The following is a 25,508-nucleotide window of genomic DNA, read 5'->3' as shown; positions in this document are numbered from 1 at the left end:
AGCCTTGAAACTGCTTCTAGACAGTGATTTTGAGGTCAGCAGTGAAAATGAATCTGACTGATTCATTACCATAAGCAGGTGCTTTGGCACAACAATCACTTGCGCAGTATGCAGTTGAGGATCGTCCATCCAGGGCACCTAGCCGGCCAGCCGCATCTCCCATCGTTAAAAATTAAACCAAGTGTTAACAATGAGAAAATTATGCTCAATGCAAAATTCTACCAAGTGGCTTCCTCTTTCATTCCCTACCTCAAATTCATATCTATCTACCATTTTTCCTTATCTTCCTTTTCCTACTATTGAATTCTAGTCTCTCATTGCAATTACATTTCAGTCTCCCTTAATCTCTTCATTGCCTGTGGAGCTTGTTGGCATATAAACTTTTACTACTGTGGTAGGTGTAGGCTTCATGTCTATCTTGGCTATGATAATGCATCTACTATGCTGTTCATAGCAACTTACCTGCATTCCTGTTTTCTTATTCATTATTAAACCCACTCCAGCATTGCCCCTAAGTGAATTTGAATCTATAACCTTGTATTCACTTGATTAGAAGTGTGGCTTCAGTTGCCTGAGACTGCAGTCATATGTGTGTGTGAGTTTGTGTGTGTGTGTGTGTGTGTGTGTGTGTGTGTGCTCTATTTTTGACAAAGGCGTTTTGGCTGAAAGATTTATGTGTGAGAATCTTCTTGTTGTGCCTATCTGCAACTCAGCATCTCCACTAAATGGTGAGTGTCAACTTTCCTTTTCATAATGTTGTTACTTTCTATCCTGGATTTTCCATGGTTTGATCAAAATTCCTGTTCCTCCTGGCAGCAAATTTCACTAATTTCCATTACATCTAACCTCAAGCTATTTGTTGCCCTTTTTAAATTTTCTGATCTATCTGCCCAATTAAAGAATCTAACATATGCTCTGATTCACAGAACGGCAGTTTTGTTTCTCCCGATGACGTCATCCTCCTGAGCAGTCCCCACACAGATATCCAAATAGGGGACATTTTACCTCTGCAATTTTTTACCCAAGAGGATGTCATCATCACTTAACCACACAGTAGAGCTGCATGCCCTCAGGAAAAATTAAAGCTGTAATTTCCCCTTGCTTTCAGCCATTTGCAGTACCAGCACACAGCAAGGCTGTTTTGGTTAGTGCTACAAGGCCAGCTCAGTCAATCATTAAGACTGTTGCCTTTGCAACTATTGAAAAGGCTGCTGCCCCTCTTCACGAATCACATGTTTGTCTGGTCTCTCAATAGATACCCCTCTGTTGTGGTTGCATCTACAGTACAGCTATCTGTATCACTGAGGCACACAAGGCACCCCACTAAAGGCCCATGGCACATGGGGTAGGGAGCATCAATTACAGTAAATAATACACAGATATGTTTGCAATGTAATGGAAAATATCATCATCTCACTTACTCGTAAATCCTTAAGTGGGATATCTAATCTGTTTTTAATTATCCAACTCCAAATTGTCTCCAGGTCAGCTAAGACACCACTCATTGAACCACCAGGACCAGCATGAATATTTAGATCCCCACGTCTGTAGGGGAAGTGAATATTGTAATCCAAATTTGGATTTATGTGCATTACCTGAAAACAATGTAAATCTACTTATGAAATTACATGGAAAGGAATCAAAAAAGCTGACAGCACATAAGCTTGTTTAATAAAGCAAAAATTTCTACAAAATTAAATTCAAATATATTTAAAATATCAAAACTTAACTAATGGAAATGACAATTATTATCAATTAAACTGTCAGCAATAAAATACAGTGAAACAGGATTAAAAGTTTGTCTATTCTATCAAATATTTGCAAGCCAGTACAACTGCAACAAAATTAAACCATCCATAAACAGAGGTCACATACAACACAGGTGTAAAAGTACTGTACATTTACTTTTGTAGAAGATGTAAAAATGTTTTAAAAATCTGATTTGGACATAATTCTGGTTGTCTACTATTGAAGACACAACAAAACACACATTCATTATGTGCAAAGAAAACTTGTACCTGTCATGGTTATAGAAGTGCTTCATGCTACTGTCCTCACACTGTTTGTTTTTTTATCACTTTCTGTTTTCCATTCATTCACTCATTCATTCATTGTGTTTCACAGATACCACCAAGAAGGATGACGTTTATGGATGTGGAACAAATCAAAGTATGCATTAACTAAAGACAATCAAATCATACAATCTCAAACTGTACAATGCATAAACAATAAACTATCACTATTCAACTTAATGCAGTTTATGGTTGTATCAGCTAAAAGTAAGTAGATTAGAGAGAAATCTGCTGCTTTAAACAAAGTTGCTGCTTCTTCAGGTGCATTAAGCAACTGCTCTTGATCTTAAAGTTGTAACTTAATATTCACTTGATTAACATTGGTATTTTTCAAAGAAATATTATCTAGATTTGTAACAACAGAAGCCTGTTTACACAACATTATTACGTGTCATGTAGCTGTACAATGAATACTTCTGCTTTTCATGTAGTGAACCAGAATCTAAATAAACAGATAATTTGAAGGGGAAGTGGATAATGGAGAATATTTTCCTTACAACTGGTATTCCCTTCTCATCAGCTTCTCTTCTCAATCTTCCTTTTTGTGGGTTAACATCGTCTTCTATTGTCTTTCTTGTCTTTTTGCCAAAAGAAAGTAATTACAAAAGATAACAAAAACAACTGTCACATATTAAATGCCCTATTATTCATGTTGTGGTATGTAAATTATGCATTACAGGCAGGTTAAAATATATGTTTACTAACACAGCCAAGAAAAGCTGACAACTATAAATCTGTCATTTTTTTTAATGCCACACTGAAAACTAATCCAGATACTCATTAGGAGCACCATACCAAGAAGCACGTATCTGGATCCACAAAATATACCTATCACACGAATATAACCAACTAATGTGCCACATATACAATAGATGCTTCAAACAACCAGTTTCAAAAATGGGAAATAAACACGCTTATTGGTCATTTTTGTTACGGCATAAAGTCAAGCACCGGCACACCAGTCAGGAAAGAAAGAGAGAAAATGGCTGTGAGAAGAAGTCAGCCAATCGCATGCTGACTGGACCTCCCTCCAGGACAACAATGCGACAGCAGCAGCCCCTGTGAAGTGGACATAAGCACTGCAACCGACTGGCGGGGCCCCAGTTCAATAGCAGCTTCAAGATTAGACACTTGTATAGCAGTGTCAACTCTATTCACTTCTTTTGTACCCTCTATGTACCACAGACTTGAAATTTTTTATACTGAAGAAGATTTATTATTTCATATGTCACCCTTTGCTTGTGACACATCTGTGTAATTGCAAAATTAAGTAATGTATCTCTTCTTTTTCTAATAAAACTCATTATTACAATTTGAATGTTTGTCTAGCAAACCGAGTAAGCAGGCTTCCTAGACACCACAATTTTAATCTGTAACAAAAGTATAAAACTGTTGCAGAGCTAAAAAAGTGACTATTATCAGAAACCTATTGAACAATTTTCTGCAGAAACATCCCCCAGGCTGCGGCTAAGCCATGTCTCCACAATATCCTTTCTTTCAGAAGAGCTAGTTCTGCAAGGTTCGCAGGAGAGCTTCTGTAAAGTTTGGAAGGTAGGAGACGAGATACTGGCAGAAATAAAGCTGTGAGGACGGGGCATGAGTCGTGCTTGGGTATCTCAGATGGTAGCACTTGCCCGCGAAAGACAAAGGTCCTGAGATCGAGTCTCGGTCTGGCTAACAGTTTTATTGTAAATCTTACTCCTCTCGTATTTTTTTAAAAGACTTTACCATCGACAATAGTAGTGACAACAACAAAGGAGGGAGGGGGAGATTACAAGTTCCAGCACATTTTAATCTGTGAAGCAGGAGTGTTAGCAGCTATGTGGGAATGTGTCTTGTACAAAAATTAGCAAGTAGACCAAGTAAGAGGAATGAGGACTTCTCATACACTGATGAGCTACTGATAACAGAGATAGAAAGTCTGTAATATTAACTGTCATCAGCAACAGTTCTGAACTACGTTCTTTTCAATAATATACACAATAGTTCTGCACTTCACTTTCTTCAATTCCATGGTCTCTGCAACAGGAAAGTAACTTTAATACATTCTGAAACAGTGTTTTACGTATTTTAACTAGCGACTGGTAGCAGTTTATTCACATAATTCCACCTCTACTGACCATGACAAATGCCTAACAAAAGCCAGTAGTGTAAAAATACCATTAAATAATCTCTATGAAATATTACGAAATACAAAGGATTCTCCTATTTCCCATACATAGATACGGGGCATTTGCATTAACTATCAATTATTGTTCTTGAATTAAATGACAGTCATCTGGTTCATCAAAGAAGTGTTTTATGCTCTGATATGGTGGTCTATTTTGTTGTTTAAGCACTGTGCTATCATCATTTACTCATTCATTGTGATCTGTAGAGACCATCAAAAAGGAGAACCTTTAGGGTGTTGAACAAGTCAAGGTACGTAACAAAATACAAACAAATGGTAGAAACTTTATTTTATACTGTATTAACAATAAACTATCACTAATACTATTCATGTTTCTGTCAGCTAAATTTAATCAAGTAAATTAGAAAAGAAGATACTACTTACGAAAGAGCTGCCGCATATTCAGTTACACTTAATATTTACTCTATGTTGCTGCTGTTTGCATTTACTTGATTGAAATCATAACTTCCCTGAGTAATACTCGACAACATCCATAAATACTCAGTCCTACCTGCAGTACGTTAATATTTGTCATGTAGATTTACAACAAACACTGCGAGTTGCCACACAGAAAACAATTTTTCATCCTTGCACTTTATATTCAAACAATTGTATCAAAAAGTGGCTAATGAATATGTTTTTAGTTTTCTTCCGAAAAGGTAGGGATTTACAATTTCATACTCTATGTTAGATGGGAACGTGAATATTTTCCCATCAGAGTACAGAACTGCAGTCTGTACACTACACAAAGAGGCTAAATCTAAATGGAAAATAGTTTTTTGCACTGTACTGCATCTGTGAACATCACAATGCAGAAGAAACTAATATTTATTGCCAGCAACAAAAGGCATTAATGATTAATGTATTATGAAGTGAGAGTAATAATTCGGGATTCGGATATAGATAGATAGTAATAATTCCAAGATCCCCAAAATGGCATCTGCTACCTATATGGTTATCTACTTTATATAGTATTTCTGTTGATCATGTCTGCTCAAAAAACATTTACGTGCACTGCCCCAGAAGATGATTCTGTAAGACAACAAGAGGAAAAATATGCAAAACAATCAAACATCCCCGTTTTTAGGTCAACACAATGAGAGATGCTTTTAAAGAAAAACTTGCTGAACTGAGTCTCTTGATAAATTTATCTATGTACTGACTCCATTTTAATGTGCTATTCAACTAGACCCACAAGAAATTTTACACTGTCTTTCATTTAGCGCGTGAGCATTTCTAGATCTGGTGAAGGCTACATCAATGGAAAGTACAGCATGAAATAACAACAATAATACAAAAAGGGTAAGACTGCTACTCGCCCATACAGAGGAGATATTGAGTTGCAGACAGACACAATGAAAAGAATGCTACACACTGAAGCTTTTGACCAAAAGGCCTTCTTCCAAAATAGAGAAAACACACAAGCACAACTCTCTCTCTCTCTCTCTCTCTCTCTCTCTCTCTCTCTCACACACACACACACACACACACACACACACACACACAGTACCACCATCTCTGGCTGCTAAGGCCAGTACAGATTATTATTTATTAATATTTACTGATACAGAACTATCTATCTCTACCGGCACAGCAAACCACAAAAAACTCCAGGAATTCAGAATGTTCATCAGTAGCAATTTTCAGCGTAACAAAATATTATGTACCCAGATAAGGTGGAATTTGGGTCCAGCATCACTTCATACACTTAATCAATGAAATCATGTCCACTGGAACATATTCTTCTACTCCAGGCATCAACAGCAGATTTTCAAAACCAGCTCTCTTGGTGTATTTCAGAGACAGGAAAATGGTGTTAAGAAAACAAAAAACTCTCTGTAACTGGAGTGCTTAATTAACTGTAAAGTGGACAAAACCATATCCAGGAAGTGTTGCAAAGTACTGATAATATGGCATTCTTGACAACACCAACAACAAAGCTCTTATAATTACACAACAATCATGAGCAACTGAACTACACTGAATTAGGAGTGCCTAGCTAGTAGCTGTTTTCATCCTAATGATGGCATGATAGTGTTCCCTCAATGCATCCAGTCAGGTCCCATTCCACGTGCGTAAAATTTAAGCTTCATAGTACAAGGGGCAGTCAAATGAAAATGAGACAGATGGAAAAATGTAAGCAGACTGTTTATTATTTCAAAAGTAAACTCCATAACTGTTATCCCACTGTGAGACAAGACAGAAAATTCCTTTACAGAAAAATGTTTTCAACTGCCCTTGGAACCTTGACTGTACCCAGGCATACCACCTTCTCGTCCAAAGCAAATTGACAGCCATGAATTCCTTTCTTCAGGGCTCCAAAAATAAGGAAATTGCAAGGAGAGAGATTGGGACTGTATGGAGGATGTGTAAGTGCTTGCCAGCAAAACTTCTGCAAGATACTCAAAACAACCTTGGCAATATGCAGGCCCATGTACACTGCAGAAGTTTTGCTGGGAAGCCCTTTCCCGTCCTCCATACAGTCCTGATCTCTTCCCGTACAGTTTCCATGTTTTTGAAGCCCTCAAGACAGTCATCTGTGGTTGCTGATTTGCTTCGGATGAAGACGTGCACGTTTGGGTACAATTGTGGTTTCACTGGCAACTGCACACATGAAGGCACAGACTATCTTGTCGCGTAGTGGGATAAATGTATTGACAGTTATGGTGATTGCATCTGAAATAATAAACGGTTTATTAACTTTTTTCCATCTGTCTCATTTTCATTTGACTGCCATTCACATACATGGAAGAGGGTTCCTCGGACTTCATAATCAGAAAAATCTTGAAAAAAAGTCAGCAACTTTGCAAAATATTACTCCCAAAAACACTAAACTCCATGCGAACAGGCCATGGAGGACCAACGGTACCAACCAGCCACCGCATCATCCTCAGCCCACAATCATCACCGGATGAGGATATGGAGGGGCATGTGGTCAGCGAACCGCTCTCCTGGCTGTATGTCAGTTCACGAGACATGCATGAGGCCATTTATTATCTAGTTACAGGTTGTTTACTTCAGTTTCCTTAACCAAAAGTGTTCTCATTTGAATAAAACTGATCAGGTGGTGTGACAGGTCAGTAGCCCCAAGGCAGGTAGAAAGAGGGCAGAGCAAGTCAAGCCTTTCTGTTCATGACCCAATCTGGACAACTCTGGTAATCTTCGCTTTTGAGAGATAGTAGCACATGTAGGAAGTGCAATGTCTCTATCTTCCATTCGTTTGTGGCAAATGTCTGCTCAGGTATTACTTATATGAAATGATGAAGTAAATTGCCAACGGTCATGCACACATTAATAGTTTTCTTCTGCAATTTGCAGGTGCGTAAATTAATTGTGCATCAAACTGCCACACCAACTGTGATGGAAGTGATGGTTTATTGGCAATTTGAATAACAACCACAAAAACAGAACCTGTATGTTCCTCATCACTGCATATGACAAAGTGTGGTATTTTGCCCCTCTCTATATTTGGATTTCAGTATTCTTTCTAAGTTAAATAACAGGTTGTTGATCATGATATCCCTGTTGTAACTTTACAAAAATCACTCATGGTACCCATTTCTTGTTCTGTCGTTTTGGGTGTCTTTGAGCCTGATTAGTTTTCTCAATCAAAAGTTAAAATGGCCAGTGCACTGAATTATGAAGCAGAACAATCAGACTAAAATATTATAAGGGCACAAGTAGGATTTGATCACATTACAGAAATGATCAACAACGGGGTTGAGGAGCTTGTTTCTAATACACTGAGGGTATAGTTTATCATATCTGATCGACACGTTCCTTTCAACCAGTGCTGTAGTGGCACAAAAATGAAGGATTTGTCAGTGCTGTACACCTAGTTTCAAACTAAAAGTTTTGAACAGTCTGACTGAGGGGCATCAAGCTCATGGAGGATTCCAATAAAATAAAAAATAAACTTTATAAAAAAAATATTTTTTAACATAAAATGATATGTCATCTTTAAAATCATAAAAATCGTAAATTTTTCCCATAACTTTATACATCACATTATTAAAATTAAAAGACCAATATCAATAATTAATTTGAAAGTAATAAAGTTATTGGTTATTCTGCTACTTCCGAGCAGTACTTACTATAGATACAAAGAAAATGAGATTTTTAGGGGCTCACATTTTTCTAAACCTAGGGGTCAAGAGCAACCCTAAACCTTTTCCTACAGAGCCAAAATTACAAACAGTTAACTTTTTGTGCAATGGAACCAATCTGTAGGGCAGGAGGGGGTGTTAACAGAAAGAAAAGATTCCAACTTGAAGAATAAGAGCCATTCTAATGGCATGGATGTTACAAGAAACTGAGCCGCCAAACAAACAGATGCACTTGGTCTGGCAGTAGGTTACTGTGATTTTGCCTGTGTAAGGCAATGGCAAACATAACAGTGGCCTCTTTTTATTCAAAGAAAACTTACCCCACAGACGGATATCTTCTACACCTATTTGGATGGTGTCTCAATGGCAAGCAATATGCATTACTTAATGTGGTTTTCTGTTGTGCATATCTTCCCACTGGCAGTGTGTACCAAATGTAAAGCATCTCATCACCCAAGGTGACCTTTTCCATATTTTGAGCGTCCGATGGTGTTATGTCCATGCCCAAACTAATCCTTTAAATGAATGAATCAATGAATATGATCTGTTATATGCGCTGATGAGAGGTACACACGTGGAGCAATGGCTTCTGGCTCCCATAGGGAGTAGCAGTTCTCAATGTTATGGATGCCCACCCAAGTTGTGGGGCAGCACTGACATGGAGAGTGGTTTGATGCACTGTGGGGTTTCCACCATTGCTCCAATCTATAATAGTTGATAGAAAACCCTTACAACATGTTGCTGCCCGAGGTGGTTGACTTAGACCAGGGCCGGCCAAGGCAGGGTGTGCGGGCTGCGGGGCAGCCCGTCTGGGCTTTGCTCTGTCTTTCTCAGTACCCAGGACATCACAATGTTTCATGTTGCAGTGTGGCATTTTTTGGTCGGTATGACACTCTTTACTTCGGCAGAATCGTGATGTCAGTGCTGTTTATCCTTCACTATTTGTTCGTGCTATGAAGGACGTTCACAGGTCCAGTGGCTATTTGCATAAAATAGGCAGTCAAGTAATCTATCGTCACAAGCCTTTACAAATTAATGGGAATGATAGGAGGGATGAAAATTCTCATTATATATTATGCAGTTGAAAAGTGACAGGTACTGCACATTTGCTATGAAATGACATTACAATACCATGCAGAAGGAATTTAAAGATTTAGTTGGCAATGAAAGAGCCAAAATTTACAACAATCGATAGACAGTATTCGTTGTTCTCTACATCAAGAGGCACTCTGTGCTAAATTTGCAGGCATGGAGCACATGAAGAAATTGGTGGTATGAACACAAAATTTCTGAAGTCACACACATCATTCCACTGACGGCTGCTACAGTTTTTGATGGAACTGAACAAAGAGTACGGAGATTTTTCACATTACTGTGAAATACATTGGTCAAGTCAAGGGGCTTGCCTGCAATGATTTTTCAATTTAAAACTCACCATTGTTGAATTTATGAAGGCAGAAGGAGTCTAGTAATGAAAATTAGAACCTCCTGAAAGGATTGCAGACCTCACATTTCAAGGGGACTTGAATACACATTTCCCACAGTAGGACATTGCAAGAAGAGAAATAGCATGTTTCTGATTTGTTCTGATGCATTCAAAGAGAAAATCACGTTGTAGAAGGGGCACATTCTGACAAAAACAGTCCAGTTCCCTAATCCCACTGGCGTTAAAGAAAACACGAGGACTGAAAAATTTTTGTGGCCGTGAAAAAATTACAAGTTTAGTTTCCTACTCATCTCGAGGACATTGCCAATCTCACATCTGTTTTGAGACCATTTGGCAATTCAGTTGAAAGTACCCCTATGCACATGCAGATGTAACTGACTGATCTGCAAAGTAAGTCCCATTTTAAAGACGTGACACACTAATGGTAACACCATCCAGGGTGTCTACATTGCTTTCCTTGGGTAGAGTTTCCTTATCTTCATAATGAAAGTTCTACTGATGTGTGTGGAAGACGTTTTTTAGATCACGAAACTAAGTAAGTCACAATATTGTGGCAACCTGAGGGAAAAAATCTGTGAAATTGTCTTTGTCTGTCTGTATACCAACAGTTGGTACCAGATAAAAATTATATGTCTACAGTGCACCAAAAATAGTTAAATAGTACTGAAAATTTGTTTTGTTTTTTATGTATGTTGTTGAAAAATATGAAATGTAAAACCAAATCTTAAGCAGTCTGACTCCACTGCCATTTAAATATGTTGCAGCTACAGTTGCCCCTCCTCAAGCTCAGACGGTGCGGTATGGTGGTAGGGGAAACGTGCCGGCACAGATGAGCTCTATCGCACTCGTTCCTGGGCAGAACCCGCAGGATTAATTCTTGACCCCTCTGACTTAGATGGTGGCCACCTCCCGAACAGAGGTACTGACAGTAGACTCTTGACACAGTGACATAGGAAAAGTCCAGTGCCAGCACAAACTTGGAGGCAGTGTCTCCCATGTGCTCAGCATCCATAATTAGGCCACAATGAAATATGCTATCTTGCACTAAACTGGCATGTCAATGGTTAGCACAAGATCTGAAGACATTCCAGTCATAAGACATATCCCATTCACCATGGTGCCAGAGTTCATTCACTCTCTCTCTCTTGAACACAGCAACTATATCTAATTCAGTTGTTTATAAGGTAAATAGCAATCTATGCTTTCATAATATTGTGAATTGTTCATGAAAGTACTATACTAATGTGTTTAATTATTAATATTTCTGAGTTTAATATTCTTACCTCATCACCAACAACAACATCTGTATCAGGCACTGTCCATACGGGTGGCTCTGAGTTAGGTAATTCTTCTGCACTGGACTGTCTGTTAAAAGCAGCTATTTGTTGTGGTGGTGTAGCATAGCGCCTACGGCCGTCTGACTGAAGGCATGACTGGAGAGTGTGTGATATCTGCAGTCTGCATTCTTCCATTTCATGAAGAATTTCCTTTGACTATAAAAATTAAAAACAAGATGACAGTAAATGTTATAGTAGTAAACAAAAATAACATGAACAATTATAAATCAAGTGAGACCATTCCATCAGTTTGGCTAAATCATGGACAACCCATTAATGGCATGCCACAAGGTTTAATGTTTGGCTCACTCCTATCTTTTTTCTATAGAAATAATATCCAATCATAGACAAATAAAGTGGAAATTATTCGTTTATGTCAGCACTGCAAGCATCATAATTATATAAACACCAGTTGGGCAGCATCAAAAAGAGTGTGAAGTCCAATAAAATTATTAAATAATTTTCTGTAAATTGTCTATTAATTAAATTAGACAGAAAACTGTTCATAAACTTCTATGCAAGGCAGAAAGTAACATTCACAATAGTTTATAAAGCAGCAAAATTGAAGGCACTGGTGCAATAACAAGATAAGTCAAAGTTACAAACTTCCGAGTAAAAAACAAAAAACTGTCCAGAAATTGGAAAACTTTATTAATTAGTCTTGCCTTTTCCCAATCTATATTTAGGCCACCAACACGCTGTAATACTTTATTATGTAACCAAACAAGAGATTTATTATGATATATATTGAATTTTTTTTTTAAAACACTGGTTTGCATTGCACTAGCACCAAACAACTTTGCTTTCTGAGCATGATGTCAAAAAACAAACAAATAAATAAAGAAACAACAACTATCAGCACTTTAAAAATTACTGAACATGATAAAGAGTCTGAAAATTACACAAGAAATGGATACCATAATACATGGTAAATAAGAAGTTAATTGTGGTTCTTCTTCTGATGAACTGTATGTAGCATCCAGAACATTTCTGTCACAGTCCACCTTTTTATAAAAGTCCATGTCTGAGGTTGGCACAAACTTCTTGGCAAGCTTCCTAACACCTAGGCAGATGCACTTTATAAAGTTTTTCATCAGGAAAAGTTTAGTTGAGGCTTTCTGAATGATGAAATCATGATAGATAACTTGTGATAATGATGCACTACAGTGAACTATATGCTTGTCTGCAGTGGGGTACTCAAAGAATCTGTATTTTGAAACAGTAAACTTTTCATTATCATTAATCTTAAAGTTTGACAAAAACAGCTTTCTTGGATGAAGCAAGAAGTCTAAAAATATATCTTCTGTAACATCAACCACAGTGAAATTTGTGGATGTATTTTACATGTCAGATTCTGACTACTGTTTGGTGCAATGACAAAGCAAGCCCTAAACATGTCTAGTTCTTGCCTAAAACACCCTACATTGACAAGTCCATTCGCTATGTTATGCTAAGTTGGTTCCTTGGACAGGTCTCATTTTTGTACCACACAATAGAGCAATTTTAATACTATGCAATGGTTATAAAATCTCCTTTTCATCCAAACGTGGACATATCTGATTACTGCTCCAATGCCTTCAATTGCTATTATCCACTCATTGTGATAATGAACAATATAGGAAATTACGTAGAAAAAAAAATGAACAAGTCAACATCATACATATTAAGCATAATAGGCTTATCTAACAATTAATCTATATAATTTATCAAAAAATGTTTCACATAACACAAGCATGTAAATAAATAGCCGCTGCACTGCAACTATTTCAAGCTATGAGTGAGCTAGAATATCAACAGCAACAAAGATGTTGCTGGGAGTCAAGAAATTGCATCAGAGATAACAGATCACAAGTTTTATCTTTGAGAGTATTACAAGGCTAAAATCTTAGATTTTTCTGTAACAGTGCTGATCTCCATGTATCTTTATCAGTCATAATTACTTCAAATAGGCAATTTAAGATATATTTACTTTTAAAGAAATGAAAAAGGTTCTTTCTGGAATGTCTCAACGACATTTAATCCACACATTACGCACAGTCCAAGTTATAATCCAAAAATTACTGTTACAAGCATTGAAATTGTGAAAAAATATTTTTCATCTACATCTGTATGAGATTAATTTTACTACAGCTGTTTATTAAAATTCACGTAGCTCGTTTCTTATTTGTAACTGACATTTTCATGTGTTTATAAAAGAAGTGCAAACCCTGAAACCAGCATGATTAACAGTGTTATGGACCTTCTGTGTAGGGCTGCCAATAAGCAAGAATTGGATGCATACAGCTTGTGAATTGTTTTCACATGAGTTCTGTGTTACGACTACGCATGGATTGCAGCATATATTTCTGTTAGCGATGTTGGGAAGAGAAGTACACACTATGGTTTCTTTTCTTACATCAACCACAGACAATAATGTTAGGTGAATAGAGGGGACGATGCATTTTATCCAGTTGCTTCTCATTAAACCCCATGAAATAGTGTGGGTGTTGGGATGTTGTCACATTGTAAGGCACTAGCATTGAGGGACAAGTGGATCTATGCCATTAAAACGCATTTCTTTCCCTAATATGTCCACAAAATCATTGGCCAAAAGTAATCCTCAAAGATTAACACCAGCACAACTTACAAATACAACAGAACAACAGAATCACCTCCACAATTTGCACTATGAAGTAGGCACTATAAGAATATCGCATTTCCATCATATGTAAAACTAACTAGTCGCTGTAAATGGGAAAAGATGACACAATTGATCATGTTTCAAGTTTACAATAATTCTTGGTGTATACTGCACAGTTTTAGCAGCACTCATATTGTGACAACATGTTCTAGGTGGTTATCAATCGTTATAAATGTTTAAAGTGTGTACCTTATGTAAAACTATAATAGCAAATGATCTGATGTTACTTGTACCACACTGACTTTACAACTTTGCAGGTATGAACACTGATGATTGATTTGTATAAATGATTACCTTTCACTCATAAAAACAAATGTAACATGGCTCACTGCCGGTTCAAGCCTTTTGACTGTATAATACACTGGTGGCTTGTATGTCAATAACACAGTTTATGTAGTTAGGCAGTTTCTCATTTAGCCACACAAGGTTGAACTGACTCCATCCCTAACCTTCCCAACCAGGAAAAATACAGGATGATCACCAGGAATCAAACCAGGGTCTTCCACATCACTAGTCGATAATGCTGCTTAATACATTACAGATCTGTCCTTTTGCTGATTGCATCTTCATGGATCCCATGTCTGTTAGCATAATCTAGGTTACAGAATATTCTTGACTGATTATAGCACTTAACAGCACCAGGACTTGAAACGAGTTCCAATCTACGTGCAACACTCTAATAAAATAAGCTACCAAGATATGACCCATTACCTGCTCCAGTTTCATTTCTGCTACTTTCTATGCTTTTTAGAAGCTCTCCTGCATACCTTGCTGGACTAATGCTCCAATTACCAGTTTGATGCACAGTTTTAATTTGCCTGCAAGATTTGGAACAGTGAACACTCAGCTGCAGGTTGAAAGATTTCATTCTGGACCATGTGCATTATTGCTCTTAACCCTTAACCGGCATCGTGGGTCATTTTGGACCCACTGACAACAATAAAACCGTCTAACAATGGAAACACGTGGAGTTTCTGTTTCGCACGCCAGTGTAATCTCAGGAGGTAAGTGCCATCGCTGGGTCCAATTTGACCCGCGATTCCAGATATGGGATTTTTGAAGTCAGTGTATACCGATTTATTTTGTGGTGTTTCAAGCACTTTATTGCCACAAGGCAGCGGGGCCTCACTGAAAAAGAAATCTGTGAACTATTATTAGACGAAAATTATTCAGACACAGAATCTTTAAGTGATTTTCAACCTTGTGTTGAAGAGAACATAAGTGATGATGAAAATACACAACAAGAAATTTCTTCTGATTCAAGTAATTTATCATCTGATGATTCAGTAGAGAGAGATAGCTGGCTGTCAAGTAGTGGATATTTTCGTGGCAAAAATTGATTCAAGTGGTCTACTCATCCACCAGTTAGGTCCAGAGTCAGAAGCCACAACATCATCACTTACCTGCCTGGTCTCATCGGTACAGCTTGTGAAAAACGGAACATGTCACCAATTGAATCATGGCAGTTGCTGATATCAGATGAAATGATCGCAATTATTTGCACTCACACTAATCAGAAAATAACAGAATATTCAGAAAAGTATAAAACTAATGCTACTCACAATAACCATGAAAGCATTCTTTGGGTTGTTGCTATTATCAGGTGTATTCAAATCTGGCCATGAAGATATAGAAAGTTTATGGGCAACTGATGGAACTGGCCGAGATATATTCAGAATAACGATGTCGGTAAAGCGATTTGTGTTTCTGTTATCTGCTTTGAGATTTGATGATGTGAATTCTAGGGAAGAAAGAAGAACTAATGATCGTGCTGGTCTCATCTCAGAAATTTTTGGAAATTTCATTCATAACTGTCAGAAAAACTATAGCTGCTCAGAATATTTGACAGTTGATGAAATGCTTTGTCCTTTTAGATGGAAATGTTTTTTCAGGGTTTATATGAAATTGAAGCCTGCTAAATATGGTGTCAAGATTATGTGCCTTTGCGATGCTAAAACACACTATTTATACAATGCTTTTATCTATACGGGCAAAGCTATCACTAATAAAACAAGCCAACTCTCAGTTCCAACACAGAATGTACTGCAGCTTGCAGAACCTTTATTTGTAACAAACAGAAATATAACTGCTGATAACTGGTTCTCTTCTGTGGAGTTGGTTGACAAACTGATTGAAAATACCTGTATTGGAACAATGCGCAACAATAAAAGGGAAATACCACCAGAATTTTTAGCCAATAAACGATGGGTAGTAGGATCTACGTTATTTGGTTTTGTGAAGGATAAAACATTGGAATCTTATGTCCCAAAAAAGAATCTAAGTGTAGTGGTAATCTCATCAATGAACCATGACAATTCAGTCAATGAAAACAGTGGAAAACCTGAGATAATTGAATTTTACAGCAGAATAAAAGGTGATGTTAATACATTAGATCAAAAATGTGCAAATTATTCAGTCTCTAGAAGAACTCAACGATGGCCATGTGCCATTTTTTCAGCAATACTGAATATTTTGAGTGCAAATGGATTCGTATTATGGAAGGCATCAAATAGTGGAAAACGTATGAAACGTAATCATTACATAAAAGAAATTGGACTGAATTTGATAAGGCCATTTATCACAGAAAGGAAGATGGAGTATTCTTCATTTTCAGTAGATTTGAAGAGTAGACTTGATAATTTTGTAGGGGCAGCTGATGAACCACAAAATGACCTACGACCAGAAAATTCACCTTGCAATCAAAGTGGCTCACGAAAATGAGGAAGATGTTATTTATGTGGTCCTAAAACTGACAGCAAACAATCACAAAAATGTGACAGATGTCTTAAATTCATCTGTAAACGACATGCAGAAAAAAAAGTGCTGTGTACCAAGTGCCATTCTTAGTTCAGGTACTGATATAGATAACATTTGGCCACTTCCAAGTATCGTTGTCATTATTTTTGTTTCTGAGTGATGGCATAAAGAATCCCTATTTATGTTAAGGGGAAGTTATGAGAAACCCCATGCTATATCTAGGGATTTTTAATCCAAACCTTTTTTGTAATCATGTAGCATTCCAAAGTAAGGTACTAAAAATTCTCGTAAAATATGAGAAGAAGGACAATTGGAGAAATATGTTTGTTGATCTTCTTGAGAGGATTGCCAATGACCATGAATAGTTTAGTCACTTGATCACAGTTGATGAGCCCTGAATTTTTGAGTATGATCCTGAGACAAAGAGGCAAAGTGGGGAGAGATGCACTGAGACAACTCTATGACCACAAAAAGCTCAAATGAGCAAATCAAAGATTAAAACAATGTTGATTTGCTTTTATGACAGTAGGGATATCATGCATAAAGAATTTGTTCCCCCAGGACAAACTGTTAACCAAGTATTTTACAAAGATATCCTTGAGAGGCTCATCAAAATCGTGAATCAAGTAAGACTGGATATTGCAGACACGCGGATGCTGCATCAAGGCAATGCCCCATATCACACGGCCATTTCCATTATGGAATTTTTGACCTCAAAAAGTATCCCTGTTGTTCCACAGCCCTCCTATTCACCTGATCTGAGTCCCTGTAACTTTTGTCTTTTCCTGAAATTGAGAAATGTCTAAAAGGACGTCATTTTGGGACTCTGGAAAACATTCAAAAGAATGTAGCCGACACGTTAAAAGCCCTAGCTTTTGAAGCTTTTCAGCACAACTACCAAAACTGGGAAAAATAACTCTGCCAGTGTATAGCTGCAGAAGGGAACTGCTTTGAAGGAAAGAATACTACCGTTGTTTGAAAAAAATAGAACTTTGATAGATAAAAAAATCAGTCTCATTACTTTTCTCACACACCTAGTGTAATGATATGACATAAATTTCAAAATTAGATTTTAAACTGTAAAACATTCCTAGGGGCAGCTGTGCACTCTGATCAAATTTATTGTTTGTGATCTGCAGATTAAAACTGAAGAAATTAAGGTGATGAGATCCGCATAATTTGAAAGACCCAAAGGTTGTTGAGAGTTTCAAATGGAGCACTAGGTAACTACTGACTACAGAAGAAAGGAACACAACAGAAGATAAAACTATGAGAGATTAAACAATAAAGACAGCAAAGGAACAATTAGGCAGAGAGACATGGCATAGAAGATATTAATTTCACTTGACAAAAGGAGAAAAATAAACAATGATATTGATAGGAAGTGCAAAATGGATAAGCAAGACTGACTACAGGAGAAATGCTTAGAAGCATGGGCGACTATTGGAAAGTAGATGCTTCCCATGACAATACAAAAAACCTTTGGAAAAAATAAAAGCAACTGTATGAATAATAAGAGCTCAGATGGAAAGCTCGTACTAAGCAAACAAGACCGAAAAACAAAAGGAACATATAGAAAAGCTATACAATGGAAACAAAGTTGAAAACAATAAAATTTAAAGGAATGAAAAAGTACACAGAGTTGAGTAGGGTCATGCAAAAACAACTTGGCAGAGCACTGACAGACCTAAATTGAAACAAGACACCAGAAGTACACGACATTCTCTGAGATTTATTGAAATCCTTGGGAAAACATACCATTACAAACCTATTCCATCTGGTACGCAGGGTATAAGTGACAGAGAAAATACCATCGGACTTCAGGAATAATGTAACGCTCTCAGTTCCAAAGATGGCAGGTGCTGACAGATGTGAATATTATAGAATGATCAGTTTAGTAAATCATGGCTGCAAAATACCAATATAAACCATTTACTGCTAAGTAAAAAGACTGGCAGAAACCAATCTTGGGAAAGATCAGTTTGGATTATGGGGAAATGTAGCAACACAAAAGACAATACTGACATAATTATTTATCTTAGAAGACAGACTGAAGAAAGGCAAACCTCCACATACAACAATGGTAGGTTTAGAGAATGCTTTTGACAATGTTGGATGAATACATTCTTTGAAGTTCTGGAGATAGCAGGGATAAAATATAGGAAACAAAAGATTATCTACAACTTGCACAAAACAATATGCTATCGTAAGATTAGAAGGACATGAAATGGAGGCAGTCTTTGAGAAGGAAGTGAGGTAGGGTTGGAGCCTATCCCCACATCATTTAATCTGTACATCAAACAGACAATAAAAAAAGGAGAAACTTGGAAAAGGAATTAAAATCCAGAGCGAAAAAATAAAAACTGTAAAGTCTGACAGTGACGCTGCAATTCTGTCAGTAACAACAAAGACTTGGATGGGCAGTTGAACGGAATGGCTAATGTCTTGAAAAAGGGCTATGTCAACAAACATAAAACAACAGTAACGGTATGTAGTTGAATTAAATAATGCAACGCTGAGGGGGATAGATTAGGAAATATGATACTAAAAGTAGTAGATGAGCTTTGCTATTTGGGCAGAAAAACAGCTGAAGGATGAGCAGGAAATAACTGTTTAATGTCCCGTCGACAACGAGTTCATTAGACACAGAGCACATGCTCGGATTAGGGATGGAAAATGGCCGTACCCTTTCGAAGAAACCATCTTGGCATTTGCCTTAAGCAGAAAATGGAAATCAATATATGGCATTGTCGGCCGGGAGGCCCCATCCAGGGAAATTCAGCCGCCGTCTTATTTCAGTCGACACCACATTGGGTGGCTTGCGTGCTGGTGATGAGGATGAAATGAGGAAGACAACACAATACCCAGTCCAACCTGGCTGGGAATTGAACCTAGACCTGCTTGCACAGGAGGCGAGCATGTTAGCACCCAGTTAAGCAGGCGGTCAGCCTTAAGCAATTTAGGGAAATCACAGAAGGCCTAAATAAGGAGGGCTGGACGCAGATTTGAGTCGCCATCCTCCCGAAAGCGAGGCCAGTGCGCTAACCACTGCACTAACCCGCTCAGTAAAACAACTGAAAATGGTCAAAGTAGACACAATATAAAATGCAGACTAGAGTTGTCAAAGTATTTTTGAAAAAGAGAAACTGCTAACGCTGAATACAAATGTTAGTTTTAGGAAGTCTTTTTTGAAGGTATTTGCCTGGAGCTTAGCTTTTTATAGAAGAGAAACATACACAATAAACAGTTCAAACAAGAAGAAAATGAAGCTTTTAAAATGTAGTGCTACAGAAAAAGCTGAAGATTATATGGGTAGACTGGATAACTGCTGAAGAGCTACTGAATTAAATTACGGAGAAAAAAATTATGACACAGTTTGACTACAAAAAGGCATCAGTTGACAGGAAACATTCTAAGTCATCAAGGTACCACCATTCTGGTAATGGAGGGAAATGTGGGGATAAAATTTTAAAGGGAGACCAAGGATAAAATATTGTGAGTGGGCCCAAATGGATGTAGGTTGCACAGCATGGACTAGCATGGAGAACTGCATCAAAACACTCTCTGGACTGAAGACCACAACAACATATCTAGCAGTCTTTGATCTACTTGGTTCAATAACTGAACTTTTAAAAACGATTATCCATTAAAAGCCAAAAACATCTCTCATTTTATGTCACCTACTTCTTATCTATTACACTGATAAATATTTGATAAATTTCTTAGAATGCTACAAGTTTGGTTTTCTTCTTTGTAATACCAAACAATAGTTCCAGTGCAAAATTGAGCAATTTTACTATTTCACAAAGAAGTTGTGTTCTGGAATATCTCTGTTTCCTTTACTTTGACAGGCATCTGACAGTATGACTTCTATATCATCCGATATTAAGCAAGTAAAATTAAAATGAATTTCTGATAAGCCTCATTAGAGTTTTCAATATCAGAAGTATGGGGGCTGTGCTGAAAGTTCTTAGTAGCTCTTAAAATGTAAATCTGATAAAAAAGGAAGTATTTCAATTTGAATGTGTGTTGTTTTTCAACCCTGAAGCATGCACGCAACAGTTCCCCCATCACTTAATTGCAAACCATGTTGAGAATGGTGAGTGAAGAAGCAGACATTGCTGTGTCAGACACACTGCCACAATTTTCATGTAATGATATGTTAAAAAAAAAAATAAATGCAGAAGAAAAAACTCTTTTCTAGTACAGTTTTGGTGAGTCTGCCCCTTCTAGGCCCAACATTGGAAATTGGTTTTGAGAATTTTAAAAATATTGGGAGACTCTTGAAGATGAACCTCGTCTCAGTTGCCCAACAATGGCAGTGACCCAAGAAAACATTGATGCTGTGGGGAAAATGATCAAAGATGGTCCTCATCTCACATTTTGTGACAGTGAAAGGACCGTAAACATTGGATCGACTGCAGCACAAACCATTGTGCCTGATCATTTAGGCCTAACCAAACGATGTGTCCACTGTGTGCCACATTCCCTGACAAAAAGCCAAAAACAAACAAGAATGGATCAGTGTCAATTTATGCTTGAAAAATTTGACATAGGGCAGCCCAAAGACTCTTACAATATCGTCAAACGTGACAAAATATGAGTGTCACCATTAAGACTCCAAAATGAATAGGCAGTCATAGGATGAGGAACAACCCACAGTAGTTAGGAGAAGTAGGAGGTCTGGAATGAAGACAGTGACCACTTTATTCATCAAGATTGGTTGTCTCAACTCTGTGAGCTTGGATTCATGTCACATAATCAATGCTGAGTGGTACGTGACTGAATGTCTGCCAAAAATCATCGCCACGTGGAGGTCACAACACTCAATGTTGCAGGGTGTGCACCTTGTTCTGCATCATGACAATGCCTCAGCATACACAGCTGCCAGAGCAATCGATTTCTTGGAGAAGGAAACAGTGTGAGTGTTACCCCACCCACACTATTCACATAACTTGGCCCTGTGAGACTCCTTACTGTTCCTTAAGAGAATGGAAAAAAATCATGGGCAGAGTTTTTCATTCGATGAAGAGGCTATTACAGCATACCCCCCGTGCTCTAAGTGACGTCCCTAGAGAAGCTTGGACTGAGACATTTTTGCGGTGATTTCATAGGATGGAAAAATATGTGTGTGTTCATGGAGAGAATTTTGAAAAGTTGTAACAGTTATATATAAAACAAATTTTTTTCTGAAGTTGCACTAAAAACTTTCACCATAATCCTCATATAAATACATTAATATTCACCTGTCCCTCACTTTATACAAAAGGAAACAAAATTAACTCTTTCCAATATTATAGGTAGAAATTTACCAGTGAGACTTGCTTTGGTAGAAAGTAGTCCTGATATGCTGCTCCACCAGGTAACCTCCTCCTTGCAACAGCGTGAAGAACAGTGTGAGGGTTTAAATCTGAAGCCCTCCCCACACGTATAAACAAGGAACCAGGATGAATGACGATTATGGTCTGAGCTTGTATTTGCTGTAAATGACAAAATGTTGCTTTACAAACACTACTGTGATAACATATTTTACTTATATTATTAAGAAACATTGACAGAGACAAGTAGAAGATTCTCAAATGTCTTCATATTGGTTCAGTGTAGAACACACATAAGATATCACTATCAAGCTGCACAAATATAGGAAAAGACACATAAATTATATAATAATACTGAACTCATTTCATCTTACCAATTTTATGAGATACTGCTCAGGAAAATATATCGTTCAACAATCTTTATATAATCCATAGTGATACAAGATCAGCTAAGTACTCCTTTCACACTCTCTTCTGGAAAGGACTAAGCAATTGTTTCTCCCATCATTCGCATATTTTCCTATAAATTAATTAGTAATATAGATGGGAACCCTAAATTTTTCACGTACTGCACATTGGGCTAATTTTTCATAGAAATACAACTGGACCATATCATCGAAAACAGATGACAAGCAAACTCTGCATTAATCTCAAAGCAAGAACAGCAGAGTTGCAGTCTTGACTTGAGAATTATGGGGAGGTTACCTGTCAAAATAACATGTTTTCAATTATTATATTTGGCTGCAATCCTCTCAATCATTTGCACTGTCAAGGAGATCTAAATCTACCTCTAATCCTCAAACCACAATGTGGTGTGTGGTGATGGGTGTCTAATGTACCACATTCTCTTTCCATTCACAGATAGTACAGGGCAAGAAAGACTGTAGCACTGCTCGGTAAGAGCTTGAATTTTTCTTATTTTAATGTCGTGGTGATTATGCAAGTTGTTGCGAGATATTGTACATCCCTTCACCCATTTTGGAATGTAGGCTCTCAGAATTTAGTGAGTCAGGCTGATTGAAATGCACGTATCTCTTTTTGTAATGTCTCTCGCTATAGTTTATTGGGAATTTCAGCAACACTCTCATGCTTTTAAACTTAACTCTAATGAAACATGCACTTTTTATTTAATTTTTCTATCTGTTCCATTAATCCAACACAGTAGGAGTTCCACACTGATGAGTAATACTCAGGAATTCCCACCTTATTCAATGTGTTTCCCTCTTACCTATCAAGCAGTTACAGTACTCTAAACAATTTTAGGAAAATACGTCAGGCACAGTGTCACCTTATTCTCAGTTGCCAATTCCCACTTAAAATTTATGTTCCCCAGTCTATAGATAGCAGGTTTAAATATCCTCCTATTACTATGGCATGCTCAGAGAATATACAAGTTATATTTTCCAAATATTCTCTGAGATATACTCCATCTCCTCAGAACTTAGTGTGGGTGGACAGAAGCAACATCTGCTTACTAGTATGATGGAATGGAAGGTGTTTCGTCAAGAACACCTTGACCAAATGCTACCCAACAGATGTTCCAGTATTTCTATGCCTGTGGGATATACTGATCAAAATTTAATCCTTATAAGAGGTTAATTTCATTACACTGGAGAGTCATTGCTACAGATTAAGAGTGGTGTGAGTATACCACGGCTACTGAGTGCATCTAATGTTACTGGAACTCTTAAGGTTGAGACACAGAATGCCCAGAGGACAAGCACATGCAGCTTTTCACAGTCTTTTGGACCCTACAAAAAGTTGAACCATTGACATGAGAGCATAATACCAATAGATTGCACAGACAACTGGCTGTAGTAAAATGACTGCAGAATGAGTGATGATGATTTGGACTCGGGACAATAGATGACGACAAGCATAGGTCTTTCCAGAAGGACTACATGGGTGAGAGGAACATAGGAAAGCAAGGTGTCCCCAGGAACCATCAGGAACATTACTGGAAGCTGAGTTGAGATCTCGAGTTGCCATGCATTGTTTACCACTGACACTACATTACAAAAAACAGGGAAGTGCATGGTGTCAAGCTAGTGATTAGCTCATTTCTGGTTGTGGCTATCAGACCAACAACAGCGTGTGGACAGAAGCCACAGGACGCAGCAATTCTTGAGATCCAACAATTCTAACTCTTGGAATCATGGTATGGGAAGAAGCTATAATATGTGGCAACAGGACTAATTTGGTAGCTGTCAAATGAGGCTGAATGCTCACTAACACACGGCAAGAATGGTAAACCCCATTACCACACCCCTCATGACCCGAATATCACATGGCACATTCCAGCAGGATACTGCAAGTTCACACACTGTAATTTAAACCACAGATGACTTGAGAAATGTTCAGATCTTCAATTAACCTGCTCAGTCTCCACTCACAGAACATGTCTGTGATGTGATGGGAAGACATGATACCTTCATAACAGCTTCAAGCCATTAATCTTCTTGAATTGACACAGCTTGTGTTTAAAGTAAGGCAAGAAATTCCCCAGTATAACATTCAGAGTCTCTTTGCTTCCTTGCCACAATGAATACAAGAATGTATCCTTGCCCACAGGGATCACAACTCATACTGATATTTACAATGTAAATCCATTCAGAGTGGAATGGGATCTTCTCATAGTTTGATAAATATTGGAGTGATGCTTCATGCTGTAACACTTTCCACTTCCATTACCATAATTTAGGCCACCTTCATTGTTTACTTTCACTCATATTATTTTAGAATCTAATTCAGTACTAATTACATTTGAGATTATCAATTTCTTTCTGGCAGCAAGTACTCCATCACTACTGGGGTCTGCCTGAGCCTTTTGGAATATATTCCATCTTGAGTTTAAAAATTTCAGTGGAATTAATTTCTGGTTTGAGCAGATATTCCTTGCTGAACTACATCTAACTGCACACCTGGTTTTCAGAGAGGTTTCTTTAACCAAAAAGTCCTCATGTACATGCCCTATACACTCTTCAGCCTCTACACTGTAGTGCACACCTAACTCATCAACGGAAACTCCAGATTTCTCTGTCTCATGCAAAAAATCATTGACGAATCAATGGGGCCACAGGTTTACACCTTCCACCTAGCTCCAAGCAATAGGACCACTGTCAGTCCTAGGTATGATGCTGCAAAGCACAGTGTTTTCACCCCATGAGACTGGCCCTACCATCTTTCACCACTTCAATCAGCTACCATTCCAGCCAGTTGTAAACATTGCACACAGAGACCATCCTGACCCAGCTGCCATTTCCCTGAGGGACTCCCTTACATGTCATACTTTGTAACTCCTAATAACAAACAAGATGTCCCTCTCCACAAGTCCAAAACTGTAGGAAGCTCAGCCCTAGACCCAATGGGTAAAGTGGTTCTTAACTGGATTAGTTGTATTTCTGCCAATTCACTGTTAGGGTGCAAAGGTACAGCCATACAGGCAACATCCACATCTGTCCTCTATCTAATGATCCATGTCCCAGCTGCTGTTTGCCTCTCTTCCTTAAGCAAGAATAAATCAGCAAATCATGTACAGTGAAAGTCACAAAGGTGTTACTGTTTCCAGACAATGACGATAAAATGAGAGTTCCTGTCTCAGAGATCCTATCACACTTCACA

At 37.8% G+C, this 25,508-nt stretch overlaps 1 protein-coding gene across 2 annotated transcripts in view; it reads right to left on the bottom strand.

Annotated features, from left to right (window-relative positions):
* Nucleotides 1-25,508, bottom strand: part of LOC126191297 (actin-related protein 8) — a 175,359-nt gene that overhangs the window by 138,693 nt on the left and 11,158 nt on the right. The window contains exons 2-4 of one of the 2 annotated variants that reach the window (XM_049932123.1): nucleotides 21,895-22,049; nucleotides 11,079-11,288; nucleotides 1,422-1,595 (exon numbers count right to left, since the gene is read on the bottom strand). In XM_049932123.1, the coding sequence (XP_049788080.1) occupies nucleotides 1,422-1,595; nucleotides 11,079-11,288; nucleotides 21,895-22,049 (539 nt within the window). Of the gene's footprint in view, nucleotides 1-1,421; nucleotides 1,596-11,078; nucleotides 11,289-21,881; nucleotides 22,050-25,508 lie in introns of both variants that reach the window. The other variant, XM_049932124.1, reaches the window with a different exon arrangement.

Source organism: Schistocerca cancellata, chromosome 6, assembly GCF_023864275.1.
Source record: "Schistocerca cancellata isolate TAMUIC-IGC-003103 chromosome 6, iqSchCanc2.1, whole genome shotgun sequence".
In the NCBI taxonomy this organism is placed as follows: domain Eukaryota; kingdom Metazoa; phylum Arthropoda; class Insecta; order Orthoptera; family Acrididae; genus Schistocerca; species Schistocerca cancellata.
The sequence above is the reverse complement of the archived record's forward strand: the minus strand, read 5'-3'. Positions and strand labels throughout refer to the sequence as shown.